Here is a 22,260-nt window from a genome sequence, read left to right as displayed (position 1 = left end):
AGACAGAGCAAGAGATAGACTAGTTAGACTATGCATCATGGAAATAGGCTAATCTAATTTAGCATACCCATCTCACTGCGACAAGGTAGTTGTGTAGGCTATATAACGTGTAGGTTACCCGCTTTCTCGTCAAGCATAACTGCACCACTTTTGCAACATGCGGAAAGGGAAGGGTAAATGCTCCAATGTGCACATATCCCGTCGCCACGCCTCCCCCACTGCAGCGTCTGGCCAGACGGGAGAAGGAACCAACACGGAAGAGGTGAAATCTCTATTGTATAGCCTGTATAGGTCGAATATGATTTTTGTCGACTATAGATATGCCAAGGGCTTGACTGACAGCCACAATTGTGTTATATCGGCTGTCATTATCAGGAAAGAGCGCGATTTAGCATTGTTTCATTGCACTTATGCCAGGATGGACAGATAGCCTACCAAATTCGCACGATGATGCTGTCTATTTAAGGGACATTAGAGTGTGATGACCCCGCGTTGGATTCCTAGCCTTATTAGACGCCTACTTCAGTTTGTAGAACTGTTTTCCCATGTGATGCAGGTCGTTTGCAAAGGCTTGAGACAAGTGGATGGTGAGCGTTAAGCGGTAGGCTGACCGCTCCTGCAATGCCTGTTGCAGGAAAATGTTTCTTCTCTTCTTCTGTCCGTCTCTGTTCTTTATCGTTACGTAATATAGTTCTGTGGGGTATGTTGGTTGGAACGCGGAACGCTTCAAACGCGGTTTCGTGCAGTGGCTTGCTGTTCCGAATGGGGGCTACTGGATGGACGAAGTAGCCCATGCCCAGTACAAAGACAGCCTGTGACTACTGTAGCGATAGCTTGTAAACTGTTAGATGACTTAGGGGGCGTATCAGTAGCCTACCTCTTGCTATATAACTCTGCATGTCATGTCAACACGTTGTTTACACTGTGTAATTACCCTATAGCAATGCTCTATTTGTCTTAGAAGGTGGTAGCCTACGTCGGAATCCAGAGGCTGCAGTCCCCGTATGCAAAGGACATCCTAAAAAAGGAAACCCAAAATGGTCCTTACAAAACACACCAGAGTTCTGACTCTGAATGACATGGAGCGGCTGGAGAGGACCCTATTCCGTCTGGAGCAAGGTAGGCGACGATATGCATGTTATAATCACCTCGATTAGTGCACCCTGCACTTCATGTCACAACCGAGTAAAGTGTAGGGAAAAGTACTACAACCAGTGTTGCATATTTGGTGTCCTAAATTACTGTCACTGGTCACAGAAATAAGCTGCGTGCGTATGGGGAAAGGGTTTTCAAATATATCCGCAAATTTTAGTTTTAGATTATGTCTTTTAGTGATGTTCTCTGCAGATGTGTCCGTGTAGTCCGTGCCAGAAAGCAATGTACCTTTGCCATTTGACTAAATGTCATGGTTAAAATATGGCTATTTATAGCACTGTAACGGGGGCTTGTGCACTCACTGTTGTCTCTGTCATGGTTTCAACACGTTGGTGTGGACACTGTAGCATAGTTGTGCTACAGAGGTACAAGGTCACCGTTTATCTCAACAAAAGTTAACAGTTGACCAGCAGCACAAAAGCATTCTCAGGCTGGTCCTGTATACTGTCTGTCATTCTCAGTGGTCAAGAAGAGTACTTGTACTTTCTTTTAAGAAGTGTTTTTTTTTGCCGTCATAGATAAATAAAAGTGATATTCATTTCTATATCATCCCTCCGTGTTTCTCTGAATTGCTATAATAACTTGCTGCTGCACCCTACGTGCATTGTATTGTGGATTGTAATGATTACTTGTGCATTATTTGTGTTAAACCAGGCTTTGAGCTCCAGTTCAGACTGGGCCCCACGCTGCAGGGCAAGCATGTACGGGTCTACACCAACTACCCTCCAGAGGGGCAGAAGTTTGATCGTTTGAAGTTCCATGCCCTAGACTGGATCAACCCAACAGGACGTGAGGACGATTCAGACAAGTTTTGCAAGCTCGACCTGGAGGTAGCGGGCTCCTACCAGTACTACTTCAGCCATGGGTGAGTGTGTGGGCTTTTCCTCTTTACGATGGCATCAAGAAAGATGCATAAATATTCTTAAGTACAACCTTGGGGACCGAGGGGCTGTGAGTTGGCGCTGATTTGTCCCAGTTTGTAATTCAGGTGTCCAAACTATTATCAGGAAGTAACAGTTGGATTTGCACTGGGGACTTTTTTCTCTACAGCCCACAGACCTGTGTTGAGCTGTTACATCATTTCCTCCTGGACATGTTGAAATATTTCTTCTTGCATATTATTGTGTTCTTGCACATACTTGCAGTTATCACCTTTGTAGATTGTGGTAGATCGCATGGATAGCCATTTGTGCTATCATTAAGTTTTGACCTCAAATAATTTTAGGATTTGAAAAGGCATGGTTTATCCAGATGCTTTTTCTCTTAGAAAAAGAAAACATCTGTTTGAAATGTATGACACAAAATGTCCACAGTCAAAAGCAGCTATCAGAAACCTTATGTCTTTTCCCCCCTAAGAGGACATGAGGAGAAGACTGGCAGTGGTTTCATTGTGGTGGATCCTGTGCTGCGTGTGGGCCCAGACAGACAGGTGGTTCCCCTCGACTGCATCACCATCCAGACATACCTGTCCAAATGCCTGGGCCCTCTGGACGAGTGGCTAGACAGACTGCGTGTGGCGAAGGAAGCTGGTGAGGCCCAGCGTGCATGACTGTCCACTGTCAACAAAATCAGAATGACACGAGCAATCAACTGTGCCGTGACCCTTTGTAATCACAGCCAAATTGCCTTTTACCAAAAGACCAACACATTTCCCCAAATTATAAACACTATTCTCCTGTTTAAACACATGATTGAAATTTTGCAGCAAAACTTTTGCGGTAGTTTTGAATTGATCTCACTTGGGAGGGCTTATGAGTTTCCGGACAGATTTAACGGTTTGGAGTGGAAAGCTTGGTTTTGACCTGAATGTAGGACGTTTTGGGAGTTGAGTGAGTTGTTATGGATTTGTGTTTAGGGTTTGAATTTTGGGAAGTGGAGGCATAATTTCAAGATATGCGTTTAAGTAATCAAAAATAACTATAAAACAGCTAAAATTGTGGAGTTCTTGTTTGAAACCTAGATAGATAGATACTTTATTGATCCCCATGGGGAAATTCAAGCTAAAAAGCATACAAAAACCTTGAAAACACCAACAATGAAAAACATTAACGAAAGCTTGCTAACATGATTACTTGCCTCTTTCGGCAATATTGTTGCCGATGTAATGCTGTGGAGGCTCTCTATTCTCTGTCAGTTAGTAGGTCTGAGGTATGAGAGGATAGTTGTCTGAACCTTTGATGGAAATGGCCTTTGAACATCATTAAGGCCACAGTCCTCATGGGTCGATGTCCTTTCTCTCTGTTTGTAGTTTCTGTTGCTTCCAAAGAGTACGGAGTGTTCCTATGTTTGTGCACCCCTGCCTAGTGGGCCATACCATTCCATACAAATTGCTCACTACATACAAACATGGTATCATGTTGCATGTTGCATTGTCAACATGGAAAAGCCTGGTGTTTGCATAAATCTGTCAGTTGTATTCATTATGAATGTTTCACTGAAGCACCAACATACTGGATTCATGGGTGCATGATAGCAGAACTATTACTTAAAATGGAGCTTTGCTAAAATAATTTCATACAAATCCCACCCAAAATTTAGCAAAGAAATACAACACACTTCCAAGTGACCCTAATGTTTTTCTAATAAAGTTTTTATTTTTTCACTTCAGGATACAACATGATTCACTTCACACCTCTCCAGGTGCTGGGTCTGTCACGCTCGTGCTACTCCCTGGCTGATCAGCTGGAGCTGAACCCTGATTTCTCTCCACCGGGGAAGAAGTACACCTGGGCCGACGTGGGCAACCTGGTGACCAAGCTGAAGACCGAGTGGAATATGATTTGCATCACGGACGTGGTATACAATCACACAGGTATGTAGGTCCCCAGTCTTCTGTCAGAGAGGTGTGTCAATTTTGACTGCTGTGAGTTGGAGAGTAGAAGCAGCCATTTGGCTTTTGTGTGTCAGTATGATTGGTTGTGTATATCATTTTCAATGATCAATGATGGTCTGCCTCATTTACACTATTTAAAATGTGAATCAGAATCAGAAGATTTACTCATGCAAAGAATTGATCTGGGTTGTTTTGTGCAGAATCAGGGAAATATACAAAGGGAGACCAAGGGCAAAGGCATCATTCAGATAAACATAATTTCCACCACTGTCCACTATTAGGAACTACGGGAAACAATGAAGTTATACACTGCTCAAAAAAATTAAGGGAACACTTACAATTTTCCACAATTGTTAAATCACAATTTTTTAAACCTTCCACCCTTTTCTCCATCTCAAACTACATTTGCAGAATGTCTGACAGTTCTTGCAAAAAACACTCGCCTCAAAAGTTTTGCTTGTGCTCAGAACCAAACAGTGTCAGAGTACCGATCCAGTATATGATTGAAGTGTTCCCTTATTTTTTTTTCAGCAGTATAGTTGGTAGTAACAGAATGATAAATAAATAGGTGGGTGATTGTCTGTTTGAGTGTTTGTCTTCTGGGTGGGGACATGATGTGGTCAGCAGCAATGAGTGTGGCTTACTGGGACAGGTAGACAGAACACATTACTGTGTGAATCTCTAGGCTGGTGAGAGGACCCCCGCCCCCATGCCTCTCCCATGTGTGTGTGTGTGTGTGTGTGTGTGGTTGGAGGGCTGGAGGGTACAGCTGGTTTGTGTTGCAGTTGCAGCTGTCTGAGTTACATCATGTGGATCATCCGCGAGTCAGTCTGAAGGTCAGGTCTGCAGGTCTGCGGGAGAGCACTTCTGCTGCCCGTTAAAAGCCAAAGGGCGCACGGGTCGCACACATGAGACCAATGGTGGACGTGACCGAGTCACAATGCGGCAACCTTTTGACATTTCTAGGGGAGCATGAATGGGATCACAGAAGTTGAGGCTGGTGACATTATAACATTTCATTCTGCCCCTGCCAAGAGCCTAGAGTTAGTATAGATCTGCCAAGTCACCTTTCGACACTTTCGCCAGTTTAAGGCCCCACACTACTTTTAGGATCCTCCTGCTCACACTGACAATTGTTTTGATGCTAAGGAAAGGAAACCACAGACTGATGATCCAGTGGGGTCTGAATGTTTGAGAATAACCTCCTTCATGATGTGAAACTCCCTGTATATCTCATGTTAGCCATCCTTGACATGATCCTTATGGTATACTATTTATATTACCTGTAATGTGTTTTTAGTGATGCTTTTGACACAGTTCTGTCATCTGTCAAATTGACAATAGAACAACAATACCCTCTTGCCATCCCAAATGATTATTGTTGCACTGTACTCCTGTTAAATTAAGGATTTCATTGAATGTCAGTAAAATGTTATATGGAGTATGCTGTTGTCTATAGATCTTAATAAATCAGTACTGATCTAAAATTAGTAGGCTGATCTTCTGCTCTACTCTGTGAAATGTATACCACAGAGTCAGACAGGCTGTCAAAGCTGCACCACTCTTTCATGGCTCACCCATCTCTGATGGCTCTCTCACCACTTCATACAGTAGAATCAAATGAAAAAGGTCTGCTAACTAAACCAAATTAGCAGACAATCATTCAACACCTTGATTTCTGAACAGAGTATGGTCATGTGCATCCTCTGAACAAAGTGTGCTCATTAGCAGTACACTCTGTTCTGTACATTCTGTACCGGTAGGAGACAGCTGTCTTTATCAGTTTAGCTGGTTCCCCGGAATGCAAAGGGAAAAAGTAACGTGCATCATTGCTCTTTGCCAGAGTGTCTCGCAGAGACAATTCCATTGTGCTCTCGCGAGAACTCTGGATTTCCAGGGTATGTTGGATATGCAAAAGATGTTAAAAGATGAGATGTTGCCAATTGCCAGCACAATATCAAAAATGATGCCACAAGTTATGTGAGGTCAGGTCAATAACAGAAATAGATGACATATATACAGTAGGATGAAATACCACAATGGACCCTTCTGTTATCTTACCAACCACATTTGGTTTCAGAAATTAACTTCTGTGAAGAATAGAAATTAATGTATCGTTATTTATATTCCTATTCATGTGTTTTATTGGAGATGCTTAACATTCTCATGCATACTAGGTCTTCAGTGTTGTTCTATTGATTTCATGTCTTCCATTCAAGCTCGGCTCCTTTAGACTGAGAAGATCATTACAACCCAAAACACAGATGCCATGTGTTTGATTAAACACAACATGGTAAAGGTGTAAACATGGAGAATGCCTCAGGGACTGTACGTCTGAAGGCCTTTTTCTGATTGTATGTCTCTTTTTTTCTTGGCGGCAGCTGCCAACAGCAAATGGATCCGTCTGCATCCAGAGTGCGGCTACAACCTGGTGAACTCTCCACACCTGAAGCCCGCATGGGTGCTGGACCGCGCCCTCTGGCACCTCACCTGCGACATCGCAGACGGGAAGTACAAGAACATGCCCGCGCTCATCACCAGCGAAGCGCAGCTCGGCGTGAGTCCTAGACTATCTGTAATATCCAAGCCCAGTGTGCAGTGTTACACACTTTGGGTAGAGCGTAATCATGTCATCATGTTCGCTCTCTTTAGGGACTGCTTAAGTAAATCAGTTAGTAACAGTGAGAGTATGCATAGAAAGATAATTTTACTTAAACTCCTGAACTTCCATTGCAGACATTGCGCAATATCATTTGGAAGGATGTATTTCCTCGGGTCAAGCTGTGGGAGTTCTTCCAGGTGAATGTGGACAAAGCTGTGGAACAGTTTAAAAAGCTGCTGATGTCAGGTGAGAACATGACCCTTAACCTGTGACGCTTCCTGTTCATGTTGGTCCTGACTGAAGTATGGAAACTATAGAAGGGATGAAAATATTCACAAAGGAACTTCCAATGAAAATGTTCTTTTGCCACTTAGGGCATTCATAGAAGTTATCCTCACTCTCTGCTAGCCATGCCGGCTGTCCCTCATTTTTTGTCCATTTCATTCAGGCAACAAACCGGCCAACAGTGGTACAGAAGGCAAGTCAAAGCTTCGAATCATTCAGGACCCCCAGCATAGACGCTTTGGCAACACTGTGGACCTGAACACAGCACTGGAGCACTTTGCTCAGAATGGGTGAGTGGACACAGCCACTGACCACCACTATCTGCTTAAGCTCCAGCAATGGGTGTGCTCTGACTGTTGATTCATTTTCAAAATGGACTCATTTTGCACAGTGCTTTAATATGAATTATATTGATTTATTTTCCTCTGTCAGAAATGATGTTGTGGACTGCTGCAATAGATTACGTAAGAAACTGGAGGAGATCAACAAGGAGTTTTTGGAGGAGATGCACCGCCATCAGGAACAGGTAGGACATTATATGTGGGAAAAAACCCTCAGTCTGTCATTATGCAACAGTTACAGTAGGTCCAGTGGAACTATTTATTAATGTCTGATTAGACGAGAGGCATTCAATGAGTGGCGATATCCCAGGACATTCCCTCTCAGAATCTTTGCCGCTAGCAATCACTCCACATTTTGCATTGAATTGTCACAAGCACAAACATTCCATTCAATCAAAGCAGTAGCGCATCGATTTCATGATGTCACATTTGACAGTTGACAATTCAGTGAGGAAATGGAGTAAATGGAGTAGGGTGAATGCTATTACCATGTTACCATGTAATGTGAAGACAAGTGAGTGTATGCAAATTATTATGCACATATAACCTCTATCATTCAATTTGGTTGCAGAGTGACATTTTCGTAGACGTCACTATTGATTGGAACTATTTTGGGGGACAGAGGATGAACAAAACAAAAATGATTCAAGATGAATGACATGCCGTTTTGCTTAAATATCCAACTTTTCCCATCTCACCATGAAATAGTCTTCTCAGTGTCTTCTTTTTTTTTTAAGGCCACCAACTGCATGATGGGAAGTATAACTTATGATCGTCTTGCTGGTCACGGGCCTAAACTGGGGGCTGTTACTAGGAAGGATCCTTTATTAACAAGGTAATACCTTTGAGCAATAGTAGGTAATAGTACAGTAATCATATATACCATGGAATTGCTTATATATTGTTCTGAGTGATTATGTTACCTTCATACAGGTACTTCACCTTCCCATTTGAGGAGATGTCCTTGGAACAGGAAATGAAGATGATTCACCAGGAAGATCAAGCTTGTCACTTCCTGGCTCACAACGGATGGGTGATGGGAGATGACCCTCTCAGGAACTTTGCTGAGCCAGGTTAGAGCCGTTTCTGCTAGCAGCTGGAGACCTTTGAATTTACAATGGCAGCAATACATCTTACCTACATGTGAAATTGTTCTATTTATTTAGGCGTCACAATTAAGTAATTATTTCAAATCAAATTTTACAATTTAGGTATGGAAACAAGCAGGTAGCCTCTGTTACTGTTTGATAACACAGTTGAGTTGTCCCTAAATGTTGGACTGTATTTTAAATGCAGTATTTTTGGTAGCGTATTGAGCACTTTAATAAGATGCTCCTCCCGTCTCCTGCCTCAGGCTCTAATGTGTACCTGAGGAGGGAGCTGGTGTGCTGGGGGGACAGCGTGAAGTTGAGGTACGGCGAGAAGCCGGAGGACTGCCCTTACCTGTGGGCTCACATGAGCAAGTACACCGAGATCACCGCCAAACACTTCGCCGGGGTTCGTCTGGATAACTGTCACTCGACACCACTTCATGTGGCTGAGGTAGGCTGAGAGGGAGGCATCCTTCTCATTTCAAATGCCTTGTTGTTTGGTGATGGTGGTTACGTTAGGTTGCGGAACCAGTGTGTAATATGCAAACCTGCAAACCAAAAACTGTAGTCGTATGGGAAAATATAATTTCATGCTTGTCAAAATGTTTGCCACAATATGTGAATATGTGGTGTCTACTCTGCCTGTTTTTTCTTAATAACTAAGTTGCCATTAAGAACTTAAATTGTCTTCAATGAAAGATTCCAAATCCAAACCCAAAAGATCCAGTGTTGGTATTGTGTTTTAGTGATGTAAAACAAACATTGACCTCTCCTATTTGTATGTATGTATCTATCTATGTATGTTTGTATGTATATATGTACTCTATAGGCCATGCTAGCTCGAGCCAGGAGAGTCAGACCCAATCTCTATGTGATAGCTGAACTCTTTACTGGTAGTGAGCAGCTTGACAATCTGTTTGTGAATCGGCTGGGGATTACCAGCCTGATCAGAGGTACTGAGGCCCTGCAGACAGACACAGAATGGCTACGCTAGTAAATAACCCCCACGGCATCAACCCTGCACCTGTTTTTGTCTTAAAGCGAGAGGAAAAAAGACTTTTGACTTTTAAGTTCATTTAGAAACTATTTTGAACGCCAAATAAAATAAAATCTATTAAATGTTTAGTCTATTATTGGTTGAAACAAGCCTCCCCAAAGTTATCCCTGTTCCAGACCCTCTCTGTCTAAACTGAGCCACCATCTCCATTTACTGTTAGAATGTGTACTCCACCACTGTTCTTGTTTCCACTAGCGATTTAAGTTCAGGATAATACAGTGCCTATAAAAAAGTATTCACCCCCTTGGATATTTTCCCTTTTATTCCTTTAATGGACTCTTTGTCAATTTAATTTGGTCTGTTTTACAATCATTTACAAAAATCTTCTCTTTAATGTCAAAGTAATGTTAATTACCGGTAATTAAAAATATATAATGCCAAATAAGCGATTACATAAATATTCACCCCCCTTAAAGTAACTGATCTAAATCAACAGTGTTCCAGCCAATTGGTGCTAATGGTCTCACAATTAGTGAAATGAAGATCGCCTGAGTGCAGTGAATGTGTATAGTAATATAAAGACACCTGCGTCTGGAAGGTCCAGTCACTGGTCAATCCACCATGTTCCACCATGAAGACAAAAGAACACACTAAAGGTTATTTACAAGTATATTGTCAATTACCTTATTTTCCACCATGAAGACAAAAGAACACTCCATACAACTCAAAGAAAAGGTTATTGACAAGCATAAGTAAGGGGATGGATACCATCCATCATTAAGGAATGTAAGGAATATGGCAAATGTGCAAATCTGCCTAGAGCAGGCCGTCACCAGAAACTGAGTGACCATTCGAGAAGAATAATGGTGGGGGAGGCCATCAAGGCACCTATGACAACTCTGAAGAAGTTAAAAGCTTCAGTAGCTGAGATGGGAGAAACTATGCATACATCAACTTTTGCCTGAGTTCTTCACCAGTCAAAGCTCTATGGGTGAGTGGTAAAGCTCTTTTTAAATCTAAAAAAGCCGTGGCACACCCGATCCCCTTCCAATCTGGCAGACCTTAAGCAGTTTTGCAAAGAAAAATGGAGTAAAATTGCAGTATCCAGATGTGCAAGCCTAATTGAGAGCTATCCATGCAGACCCCATGCTTTAATTGGAAAGGTGCATCTACTCAATGCTGACTTGAAGGGGGTGAATATTGGTATGCAATCACTTATTTCGCATGATATATTTTTAATTTTTAACATTACTTTGTCGAAATCTGCATTCACTTTGACGTTAAAGAGGGGATTTTTTGTTAATTATTGTAAAAAAGGCCAAATTAAATTGATCAAGATTCCATTTAAAAAAGCAGTAAAAGTTGAAATATCCAAGGGGGTGGTGAATACATTTTATAAGCACTGTATATAGTCATCTGCTGTGCTTTGGACAGACAGCAAGTAGAGTGTGAGAAAAATTTAGCCGTGGAGCAGCATTCTGAAGAGCCGTGTCATAAACATTGATATCATGTAATATCCTGGCCTTCCTTTCTTGCTCTGTGGGTTTTGAGGATCATCACCAACTTGGCCCATCCTAACAAGAAATTGACCATCCTTTAACAATAATTTCCAGCTAGTGTTTTAAAACACAAACCCCAGATTCATCAACTCCTCTCCCCATACCAGAAATAACTGTCCTAGCCTTGTATGTTCACATGAAAGGTAGAATACCGTATCAATCTCACTATGTTCTGTATGTTCAACCCCAGTGAAAATCGTCATGTCACTTTAAGAAGTAACAGATGCAGTATTGTGCTTTGGGTGTTGAGGTTGAAGAATGTTATCCTAAAACAGCCTTATGTGTTTTTTTCCCCCTTCCCTATTTTTTACGCCATCTTAATACTCTACTAACCTCTTCATCCAAATCCACTCTTTAACTCCTCGTTCCACTCCTCCTAAATTTCTTCCTCTGCTCCCTCTGCTTCTCTCCCCTGTGCACACCCCCACTGTGGGCTCCATTGGTTCATCGCACTGGGCTTGTACCAAAAAACATCACTGCCTTGCTGTCCCATACTCACTCAACTTTCATGGCACGTTCTCTCTCTCTCTCTCTCTCTCTCCCCCTCCCTCCCTCTCTCTCTCTCTCTCTCTCTCTCTCTCTCTCTCTCTCTCTCTCTCTCTCTCTCTCTCTCTCTCTCTCTCTCTCTCTCTCTCTCTCTCTTCTTTGTATTTCTTCTTCCCCTCTCTACCTCCCTTTCCTTACTTGCTTTGTCCATTTCCCACCAACCCTCACCCCCCTCTCATTCCCCACTTACTCTTTCTCTTTCTGCACTCTTTCTCTCACACACACTCTTTCAACACTCCTTAATCTCCACACCACTGCCCTCTCCTACACCCCTCCAACTACCCCACCCCACCCCTGCTGTCGCTGGTGTTGCTATGGCTGGCTGCAGTACATGCTTGGGGTGGCGCGTGAAGTCCGTGCTGATCTGTATGTGGTGGCTGAGCTCTTCACTGGCAGTGAGGATTTGGACAATGTGTTTGTGACGCGACTTGGTATAACCTCTCTCATCCGAGGTAAGGTCCCACCCTACGCACAGAACACCTCTGTCCCCAAACCAGATAATAAACAATATTGAAATGACCATTCATCACACAGAACATTTGTTTAATCATGTCATTCTCTGTCTTTTCAGTTGCTTTGGATGTTTGGTGTTTTCTTAACATGCCACTAGCTATGATTTCAGCTGTTTTGGTTTTGCTGTTGCAAGCAGACTTTTGCTATATTTAGGCCCAATTTTACTGCTGACCTATTGCAGGTGCTAAAGGCATTTCATATAATCACCACCAATATTACATTGCTGCAGTACAGTGCTACAATAGTATGCTATAATCATATTGTTATTGCTTGCTATGTATTTATACCATAATACCTAGCCTCATCTAATATTAGAAACAGACAAATAAACATAATTCAGGGATATGTCAATTATTTATGCATCTACAAAAGGTTTCAGTAAATCAGGGTCTTTGCGGTAAGCCCCATCTCACCTTTGGCCTTTGCTCTCTTATGCCAGAGGCCATGAGTGCTGGCGACAGCCATGAGGAGGGCCGTCTGGTCTACCGCTACGGGGGCGAGCCGGTGGGTTCCTTCGTGCAGCCTACCCTTAGGCCGCTGATGCCCACCATCGCCCATGCCATGTTCCTGGACGTCACCCACGACAACGAGTGTCCCATTCAGCTCCGCTCGGTTTACGACTCGCTCCCCAGCTCTGCCATCGTCTCCATGGCCTGCTGTGCCACAGGCAGCACTAGAGGATATGACGAGCTGGTGCCACACCAGGTGAGAAAGAAAAAAACACACAAGCAGGACTACAGAAGAAAGAACACACAGTTACACTTAACTTGACAGTATCGACATAAGAGTGTCATGACACTGTCATGAATGTGTCATAAACAAGTCATAAACGTTTATGACATACTGTAACGCTTCTGTTATGTCAGTGACATTCGGTTTTTGTCATAACAAGTTAGGGTTAGAATTAGGGTTAGGCTTATGTCGACACTGTCAAGTAAAGTGTTACCGAACACGCCATGACATGAATTAATGTGTCAATAGCAGAATTTCTCAATTGAGGAAAAAGCTAGTAAGTTACACTTAACAATAATTTACAGCCATGAATAAACAAACTCTGAGCTGCTATACTGAGGTGCTGGCAAGGGAACAGACCTTAAGAACAACAAACAACACAGTGCATTTTATGCCAGTTTGTCTGAAACTGAACTTTGCCTCACGTTACCTATGTGTAAGATTCGAGTTGATTCGATACACTGAAACAAAGTGATATTACAAGAAAGTATGATCTGAAGCTAGCTGGTTAGCATTCTAACTTTAGTTGATACCAGTGCAACACAGAGCATAGCCATCTTTGACATGACAACCAAGATGGTTATTCAAACAGAATATTCCTACACATAAACTTTTTTTTTTCTGCTCAGATCTCAGTAGTGTCGGAGGAGCGCTTCTACCCCAAATGGAACCCAGATGCAAAACCTGACACTCCTGGACAGACCAACCTTCAGACGGGAATCATAGCGGGCAAACTGGCCCTCAACAAGCTGCATCAGGAGCTGGCTGCCAAAGGCTTCAATCAGGTCTGGTGACCGCTGTGGTCTACAGAAATCATATCTGCTTTAGGGGAAGATTCCTGTTGTTCATAGTTCATGGATTCTGTATAGATTTTCATAGGGTGTGGCAGGAGGACATGCATTAGGTGTGTGTGTGTGTGTTTGTTGTGTGTGAGTGTGTGTGTGTGTGAGGTTTTTTTATTCAACATGCAATTAATGCAATGGTGATGAACAAAACATGTTTTACAGTTTGCATGTCTGTGTGTGTTGGCAGGTGTATGTAGACCAGGTGGATGTGGACATTGTGGCCGTCACGAGACACTGCTCCAGCACACACCAGTCCGTGGTGGCCGTGTCTCGCACCGCCTTCAAGGACCCCAAGACACATCACTACAGCAACGAGGTGCCGTCCATGTGCATCCCAGGTACGCCTCATACACATGTATGAACAATGTTTTGCTATCACATTCATTTGTTAGGTTTTAGAAGTTTGCTTTAAAACACACACTAGGTGTGAGGATACGTTTTACTACCACACTGATTTGGAAGATTTAAGAAGTTTGCTTTAAAACACACACTAGATTTGAGAAGTTTGCTTAGCAATATGACTAGGATCATAAACCTTTTTTTCTGCTGTGCATAATTAGTGCACAGTTGTAATGATTTTTGAATAATCAGGAATATTTTAAGCAAGTTTGATATACTTTGAGTCTTGATATACTTTGATCTTATAAAGGCATGGTAAGGATGTTAGTGGAATATTCCGTCTGTAGGGCAAATTGAGGAGGTGGTTCTGGAGGCTCGCACCATGCCGCGGAGCGCTGAGCCATACGCTAAAGATGGGAAGAGCATCAATGGCTTGCCTAACTACACCGTGGAGATCACAGAGCACATCCAGGTATCACGCATCCCCGCAGCCACATAGTTATCACAACAGCTGCATACAAATGCTAACGCTAAGGGCTAATAGCTAAGGCTATTTTCTTTATTTTGTTGATCTGTTCTGTTGTAACCTGTTGATCTGTGAGTATGTAATTGACACAACAGTACTGCCTCTTCCACTCTCACCCACAGTTGAAGGAAAGCAAGATTGTGAGGCAGGCAGATGTGACGTCCAAGGGCCGCAGTGAGTTTGTGCAGGAGATTGTCTTTGAGCACCTCACCCCAGGAAGTGTCATCGTGTTCAGGTGGGTAGATACATGAAACATATCTATGGCAAGCTGTCTTGATATTGCAGAAACTCTTTTCATTGTGGTTAAGGCATTGTCATAAATTGCACATTGTTGAACTTAAACATGTAGCAGAGCTCTGGTTTTGCACATTGCAAGTTGTAATGTGTCATCTTGTCTCACGCACACACACACAGGGTGAGTTTGGACCCCAAGTCCCAGGAGACGGTGGGGCTTCTGCGTGGTCACCTAGCCCAGTTCAGTCGGCAATACAAAGCTGGCAGCCTGACTGACCCTCAGGGTCCCGGCATCCTGAAGATTGACCTGGAGTAGTGAGTCCATCTGCCATTCCTTAACCAATCATCTGTTCATGTCATAGACTGTATATATTATATATTTCTATATATATACAGTCTGTGGTTCATGTCCTTTCAAATCACCAAAGTAAATTTCTCTGTAGAGGCAGTCCTCATGTACAGTATGTGTTGAATTGTCAACTGAAGCATTTTGCAATACACCATAAGATTACACAATGCTGCCAGCATGGGAATATCACAGTTGATGACTTGTTAAGGCTTGTTTAAAATATGACATGAATAACTAAGCAACCATGCTTTCTCTCCTTGTGCAAGTTTGATGTCTAAACTGAGCCTGGCTGACCTGAACACGCTGTTGTTCTGCTGCGATGCCGAGGAGAAGGAGAATGGTGGAGGTGTTTACAACATTCCTTCCTGGATACCCCTGAAGTATGCTGGCCTGCAAGGTACATACAAGCGTGAAGGGCAATTCCACGGAAAATTTACTTTTTGTCACATCCATAACGCCAGTGAAATGCCTTGGCATTTGTATGATGTGAATGATAACATTAATTTTTTGTGCATTTTTTCTCATGTACATTCTTCAGCCAAAAATAGCAAATGCTCAAATTTCATGTAATCATTCACATCATACCATACCATCACATTTTATTGGTGTTATGGATGTTACAAAAAACATAATTTTCCATGGAATTGTCCTGAAACAAATAGCTGTGTTTTGCAATCAAAGATTACTATGCGACTTCACATTAGTACATTATCCATTTCCTTATATTTTGAACGCAGGTTTAATTTCTGTGATGGCGGACATTCGTCCTAAAAACGATCTGGGACATCCGTTCTGTGACAACCTGCGTCAGGGTGACTGGATGATCGAATATGTGAGCAACCGCCTGATCAAGAGAGAAGGACCACTGAGAGAGGTCAGTGTCATGTCAGCTGCCGAGGCCTTCAGCCAGTGCCTGCACTCTCCACACCAACACAAGCTCTCAGGGCTCTGTGTTAAGCAGGCTCAGTGGTGTCCTCCAGGCCATATACATTTATTCATTTAGCAAACACATTTTTATCCAAAGCAACTTATGTCAATAATATTACAAGGGCCACTATCCCGGGAGCAACTCGGGGGTTAAGTGCCTTGCTTAAGGGCACAAAGGTGTTATTGAACCCACAACTTTTCAGGCCACTGCATGCTAGCCCAGCTCCTTAACCACTACACTACCACCTCCCACAATCCAGTATTGGACTGACTCGGCCACATAACCTACTGTATGTAGTGGATCCTTCTAGTGAATCATTCCGTTTCAGCAAAGACATCTATGTAGAGTATGTGAACGGTAATTGCAATAGATAGAAAATGTGTAAAACCTGGATGTTTTAAAAATTCATGTGAAATGTAACAACTTTTTTAAATGTGAGGATGATGTACTGTACTAGATGAAAGTCAGTAGTGCTGTGACATCTATGCTGATTTTCAGTGTTACCTGTTCACAGGTGGGCAAATGGTTCGAGGCCATTTTTGGTTACCTGAAACACATTCCCCGCTATCTGGTGCCACGCTACTTTGATGCCATTATTGTAGGGGCCTACACTGCAGCTCTGGACTCCGTCTTCAAACAGATGTCAAGGTAGCTGCAATATATTTTCATATGTTCTAAACTTTTCAGCTTCATAACTGACAGTGTTCTTTCTTATAACAGATTAAGAAGTGTTCCATCCTGTAGGACATTTATTTCTTTTGACACCTTAGCCTTGCACTGTAGTGTCCTCAATAGCTATTAATTCACTTCAAATGCAGATGACAGATTATTGTATGGAAAACATATTGAAAAGTATGAAGTACTGCATCTATGTATAGGAAGCTAAAGTGAGTACTGTACTATATCATAATTATAATTATTTAATGAATTAATTAATTTATCTGGACATTTGCCAGGATTGTTGCCAGGATCGTTGCCAGGATGGTTGTTTAGATAATTCAGTGCAATTCTGAAGACAGCCTAGGGCTGCACTGATGTACTCATCAGAGACTTAGTGGAAATTTACCTCAGTTACCACAGCGTGTTAATGTAAAAAACAAGAACTTAGGTCAGTTGCAAAACTTTGAACAAAACTTTTCAACATACCCTTCAGACCACATAGTCACCTTATCTTTAACTTAAAATCATATTTCATCTTTTTCATGCATTCACTCAACCCTAATGAAGCTCTGGTAATCATCTGATGTATTTAGTGTTTTCTGTGTCACCTCTTTTATGCACCCCCAACCCCCACATGGCTCTCTAGCTTCGTGCAGAATGGTTCCACGCTGGTGAAGCAGCTGTCCCTGGGCTCGGTGCAGATGTGTGGGGTGGGACGCTTCCCTGCTCTGCCCCCTGTGTCTCCAGCGCTGGAGGATGTTCCTGTCCGCATCAACCCCAACACCAAGAAGGAGGAGCAGTGCTGTGTGTCCCTTGCAGCAGGTTAGGACTGGTCTAGACTGACCAACACACCTCAGGTTTTAATGACAAACTTGCAAGACATGTTTGGTGATTCATACACCACCGTGCTTTTCAGAAATGTTGACTCAATCTTTGGATGGGCTTCAAGAGTCTTCACATTTGTCACATCATGAAAAAAGTGTATTCTTAGCTTTTTATGTTTTCAATTAAAATAATGGCAGGGCTGGATGATTAGGGAACATTGCACATCATAGCATACCAGGAACATAGCGTGGCCCTACACACAGGCCAGTTTTCTACAGGAAGAGAAAAATAAGTTTTTCATGGTTCCATGTGTACCCTCCCTGATCAACACATAGGTCATGAATAAGAAGAAGCTCAGCACGAACAGAATTAGTAGTGATGAAATTGAGAAGACAAAAAAGGCGGAAGAAACAGTACTGAATCTGTTGTTGTGATACACTGGTGTGGTGTCTTGTGTCGTCTGAACAGGTTTGCCTCATTTCGCCTCCGGAATCTTCCGTTGCTGGGGGCGGGACACTTTCATTGCCCTGCGAGGACTCATGCTGGTCACTGGGCGCCACCTAGAGGCTAGGTGTGTTTAATACACACACACACAAAATTAATAACACAACATGTTAGTTCTTGCTGCTATTTATCACGAGTTTAAGTAAAAGATCTAAGACTTACACAAAGGTGTATTTGTTTACAAATTTGGTAAAACTTTTATTAGTTCAGATCAAGGGCAATAGCTCTGGTGGATATTCCTGCAGTCAGCATGCCAATCGCACGATCCCTCAAAACTTGATATCAGGGGCATTTGTGTTTTGTGATAAAACAGCACATTTTGAAGTGCAAATTTTTTATTCACCATCTTTGATATGTCACATGTCTCGGGTGGATGGATTATCTTGGCAAAGCTAAAGTGCTCACACAGATTTTAACAAATTTGTGAACAACATTTAGAGACATAAGCAGTTTATGTGCATAGAAGAAATCTTAGATCTTTTACCTCAATTCAAAGAAAAATTTGAGAGTACATTGTTGCCCATGTTGCCTTTGTAGCCTCTGACTAAGACTCTCCTTGAATTTAAAGAAAAAGCTGTTCTGTTATGAAGTATTTGTCCTTTCCAGATTTGTCCTTGCATTTTCTGTTCACCATTGATCACTAGAACCGTAGTACATAGTTGTGTCGTGTCCTGTCCTCTCCACAGGAACATCATTCTGGCGTTTGCTGGCACCCTGCGCCACGGGCTGATCCCCAACCTGCTGGGCGAGGGAGTGGGAGCGCGCTTCAACTGCCGTGACGCCGTGTGGTGGTGGCTCCAGTGCATCCAGGACTACTGCACCCTGGTGCCCGAGGGCGTCAACATCCTCACGTGCCCCGTGTCGCGCATGTACCCAACCGACGACTCCCCGCCCCAGCCTGCAGGGACTAAGGTGAGGCTTTAGGAAGGGAGGCAGGGAGCCTGTCAGAGAAAGTTTGTGCATGGGGTGCAGCCATCACGTGTACGGGTCTAAGTGGCCATGGGCGAGTGGGCTCAAGTCCAACCCCCACAGTCATTTCCTGATTCCTCTCCTTGTCTCTCCCCCATCAATTGCCTGTCTCTCTACATTGTCCTAGTCCTAATGTCTATGAACAAGCTTCAAAAGAATCAAAAATTGATTCAATAGAAAACAGTTGTTCATCAAGTGTCACTCACTCACATGTGCTGTGTGCTGTTTTTCCTGACTAATTATGCTCTTGGGGGGCGGTCATTTCTACAGGACCAGCCCCTGTATGAGGTCATCCATGAGGCACTGCAGCGCCACATGCAGGGGATCGAGTTCCGGGAGAGGAACGCTGGTCCTCAAATCGACCGCAACATGAGAGACGAAGGTCAGTCCCACTCTCAAACAACTACTGTACAGGCCAGCGGTTGCCACAGTGATGAGTTCATTGGGAAATGCTGAAATTGATGTCACTGAACTTAGAAGACTCAGGGGCAGCCGTGGCCTACTGGTTAGCGCTTCGGACTTGTAACCGGAGGGTTGCCGGTTCGAAATCTGACCAGTAGGAATGGCTGAAGTGTGCTTGAGCAAGGCACCCAACCCCTCACTGCTCCCCGAGCGCCACTGTAGCAGGCAGCTCACTGCGTCGGGATTAGTGTGGGCTTCATCTCACTGTGTGTTAACTGTGTGTTTAGTGTGTTTCACTAATTCACGGATTGGGATAAATGCAGAGACCAAATTTCCCTCACGGGATCAAAAGAGTATATATACTTATACAATCTCTTTTCTCTGGTAGTGCTGATTTTTGTACTGCTTTTAAAACCTGTTTTCTTTCTCTCTCTCAGGATTTAATGTCGTGGCCAAAGTGAACTCAGACACTGGATTTGTGTATGGTGGGAATAGATTTAATTGCGGGACATGGATGGACAAAATGGGAGAGAGTGACAAAGCCCGCAATACAGGCATGCCAGCCACTCCCAGGTATTGCTTGCGTGACTTTTGGAAATGTACTGAAACTACAGCTTGGATCACAATAATGCTTAAACCTAGAAGCTCACTGTATCAATGAAACTAGTTAAATAGATACCATTGTTATAACAACTGTTTGGTTCTCTTAGTTCCCCTTCATTTTTATGACATTTGATTGTTTTGTGGCAAAATTCAATGAGTTGCATTTTGTTTGAGTCACGGTTTGTTACCCTCCAGGGATGGATCAGCAGTGGAGATTGTTGGCCTCAGCAAGTCCACCGTGCGCTGGGTGGTGGAGCTGCACAAGGCTGGCCTCTTCCCTTACTCCTCCGTCACCATCACCAGGGATGGTAGGTTCTCTTCACAGAAACGGTTCTCTATACTTCATTCATACTAGGCCAGATTATATTGTTTCATATGTGGTTAATCATAATGTTTATCATTTATTGCATTTAGCTTTTTTGGTCCATTATAACATTGTAACAGTGTAGGTAACTGTATGACTTGCACATCTGTGTTCTTCTATGTTGCAGGGAAAGAGATGTCTGTGTCCTATGAGGAGTGGAACAGAAAGATCCAGGAAAACTTTGAAAAGATGTTCTATGTGTCCAATGACCCTAAAGACCCCAACGAGAAGCACCCAGAGCTGGTGCACAAGAGAGGCATATACAAGGACAGCTACGGGGCCTCCAGTCCATGGTGTGACTACCAGCTCAGGCCCAACTTCACGATTGCCATGACAGTGGTACGTTCTCTTTCGAAGATGTCTCTTCATTTTATTTTTGCCATTCAGGGATCCATTTTCTCGTCCACATGACGTTTGATTTGTACTCAATTTAAAACTGCCGTATGTAGTTTTTAGTAACATCTGGTGAGGTGGCTGAATTGCAACCAGCCATTCCTTTTATAAAAGCCTATTGTGGCCATCAGGTGGCTCAAAAATGAATATGATGCAATATATAATGATATTATAGCTTTAATATATATATATGAAACTGTAAATCTGAGCTGACTCAGAGGTCTGTATTCTGTGTCTACCAGGCTCCTGAGTTGTTTAGTGTGAAGAGAGCTTGGGAGGCTTTAGAAGTGGCTGAGAAGAAGCTTTTGGGTCCTTTGGGAATGAAGACTCTGGATCCTGAGTGAGTGTTGCTGATACCAGCTGTGTCAGATGTTCTGCTCTGCACCCCTCCTCACGTAAAAGGCTTATTTTCCTTGTCATCCAACTTTTCCTAACTGGCTTTTTCTCTTTTTAGTGACATGGTGTATTGCGGTGTATATGACAATGCCCTGGACAATGACAATTACAATTTGGCTAGAGGTTTCAACTACCATCAAGGACCAGTAAGCACTATGTTCTTTCTTTGTAATCTACAAAATGTGTGTGGTATGGTAGACACAGATTCATGTGTTCTTCTTTTTTTAGGAATGGCTTTGGCCTGTTGGTTATTTCCTCCGTGCTAAACTGTACTTTGCAAAGAAGCTGGGCAAGGAAGCCCACGACAAGACAGTGTATCTAGTGAAGAATGTACTGTCTCGGCATTACGTCCACTTGGAAAGGTACTGGTTCATCTGATCACAAAGAATTAATGATTTATCAGTGATTTCATTTTTTTTTTTCAAACTCAAGTGAAATCAGTTTAAGTAAATCAAATGAATCTTCTGGGTTATGGAGATTTTGAGTTAACACTCATCATGTTTTACCAGATTGCAATCAGATAATAGTCATAGTATTTCAGTCAATCTTCCTTTTTAGTTGATGCATTGTAAATCTGACAATTCTAATAATGTTTTTTCCCCCTTTCATCAGATCTCCCTGGAAGGGTCTGCCAGAACTGACCAATGAGAATGGACAGTACTGTCCTTTCAGTTGTGAAACCCAGGCCTGGTCCATTGCCACCATCCTGGAGGTTCTCCATGATCTGTGAAAAGAGGGCCTAACCTCCCTTATTATATGCATCCCACCTACTGCACCCTTAGGGGTCTGTCAGCACATTCTCACCGTCCTACTGTTTGTTTACCTAACTGTCTACCACAGTGTTTTCCCTGAGCTGCTTGTCATAGTCTTCCAGTGTTCAAAACACGTGTGTGGTGTTATTTCTGTAGAGCAAATGGTTTTGTGCACATCCGTAATGAGTAAGGGATGATCCACACACCACTGCTCCTCCATAACATGTAGAGATGTTGCCTACATCATTGTGTAGACTACAAGAGTGCTGTTTCCTTGTGCCCAAGGGCTATAGCTCCAAAAGTATACCGTAAACTCCTCAGAAGTATCACTCTTATTGTAGAACGACACTTTCAAAATGATTTTCCATCACAAGAACCTGTTAGTCCTTAAACTACATGAGCTGTGTCTGCCTGTGTCTGTGTGTTCCTCGTGCCTGGATATTTTTAATGTTCCTACAGATCACCAGCACCTTTTAATTTAAAAAATAAATAAATAAAGATTAATGAATTAAGAGCA

At 42.8% G+C, this 22,260-nt stretch overlaps 1 protein-coding gene across 6 annotated transcripts; it reads left to right on the top strand.

The window, feature by feature from the left end:
- The first annotated feature begins 111 nt into the window (after window positions 1-111).
- Window positions 112-22,260, top strand: agla (amylo-alpha-1, 6-glucosidase, 4-alpha-glucanotransferase a). 6 transcript variants are annotated; one of them, XM_042068521.1, is made up of 33 exons: window positions 112-262; window positions 962-1,119; window positions 1,810-2,020; window positions 2,512-2,684; window positions 3,764-3,967; window positions 6,370-6,545; window positions 6,725-6,836; window positions 7,039-7,165; window positions 7,308-7,401; window positions 7,954-8,051; window positions 8,150-8,289; window positions 8,571-8,758; window positions 9,137-9,260; window positions 12,362-12,627; window positions 13,284-13,439; window positions 13,687-13,837; window positions 14,186-14,310; window positions 14,487-14,599; window positions 14,779-14,913; window positions 15,214-15,344; window positions 15,685-15,821; window positions 16,390-16,523; window positions 17,182-17,357; window positions 17,829-17,931; window positions 18,551-18,776; window positions 19,104-19,215; window positions 19,673-19,808; window positions 20,034-20,146; window positions 20,330-20,541; window positions 20,838-20,935; window positions 21,050-21,137; window positions 21,220-21,353; window positions 21,604-22,260. In XM_042068521.1, the coding sequence occupies exons 2-33, from the start codon at window positions 1,038-1,040 to the stop codon at window positions 21,719-21,721; spliced, it is 4,593 nt and encodes a 1,530-aa protein (XP_041924455.1). In that variant the 5' UTR covers window positions 112-262; window positions 962-1,037; the 3' UTR covers window positions 21,722-22,260. The 6 variants fall into 6 exon arrangements, with proteins under 6 accessions (XP_041924455.1, XP_041924457.1, XP_041924456.1 ...); XM_042068523.1 differs by having other exon boundaries at window positions 125-262; window positions 965-1,119; XM_042068522.1 differs by lacking the exon at window positions 112-262 and adding an exon at window positions 444-601 and having other exon boundaries at window positions 965-1,119.

This window comes from Alosa sapidissima, chromosome 17, assembly GCF_018492685.1.
Source record: "Alosa sapidissima isolate fAloSap1 chromosome 17, fAloSap1.pri, whole genome shotgun sequence".
In the NCBI taxonomy this organism is placed as follows: Eukaryota; Metazoa; Chordata; class Actinopteri; order Clupeiformes; family Clupeidae; genus Alosa; species Alosa sapidissima.
Note: the sequence above shows the minus strand (reverse complement) of the source record. Positions and strands in the feature narration are given on the sequence as shown.

Bases quoted from the DNA above. Each gene is read 5' to 3' on its own strand.
- agla (XM_042068521.1), top strand. From the start codon at position 1,038: ATGGTCCTTACAAAACACACCAGAGTTCTGACTCTGAATGACATGGAG. The intron at 8,052-8,149 runs GTAATACCTTTG...ACCTTCATACAG, and splicing joins AAGGATCCTTTATTAACAAG to GTACTTCACCTTCCCATTTG. The intron at 16,524-17,181 runs GTAGCTGCAATA...ATGGCTCTCTAG, and splicing joins GTCTTCAAACAGATGTCAAG to CTTCGTGCAGAATGGTTCCA.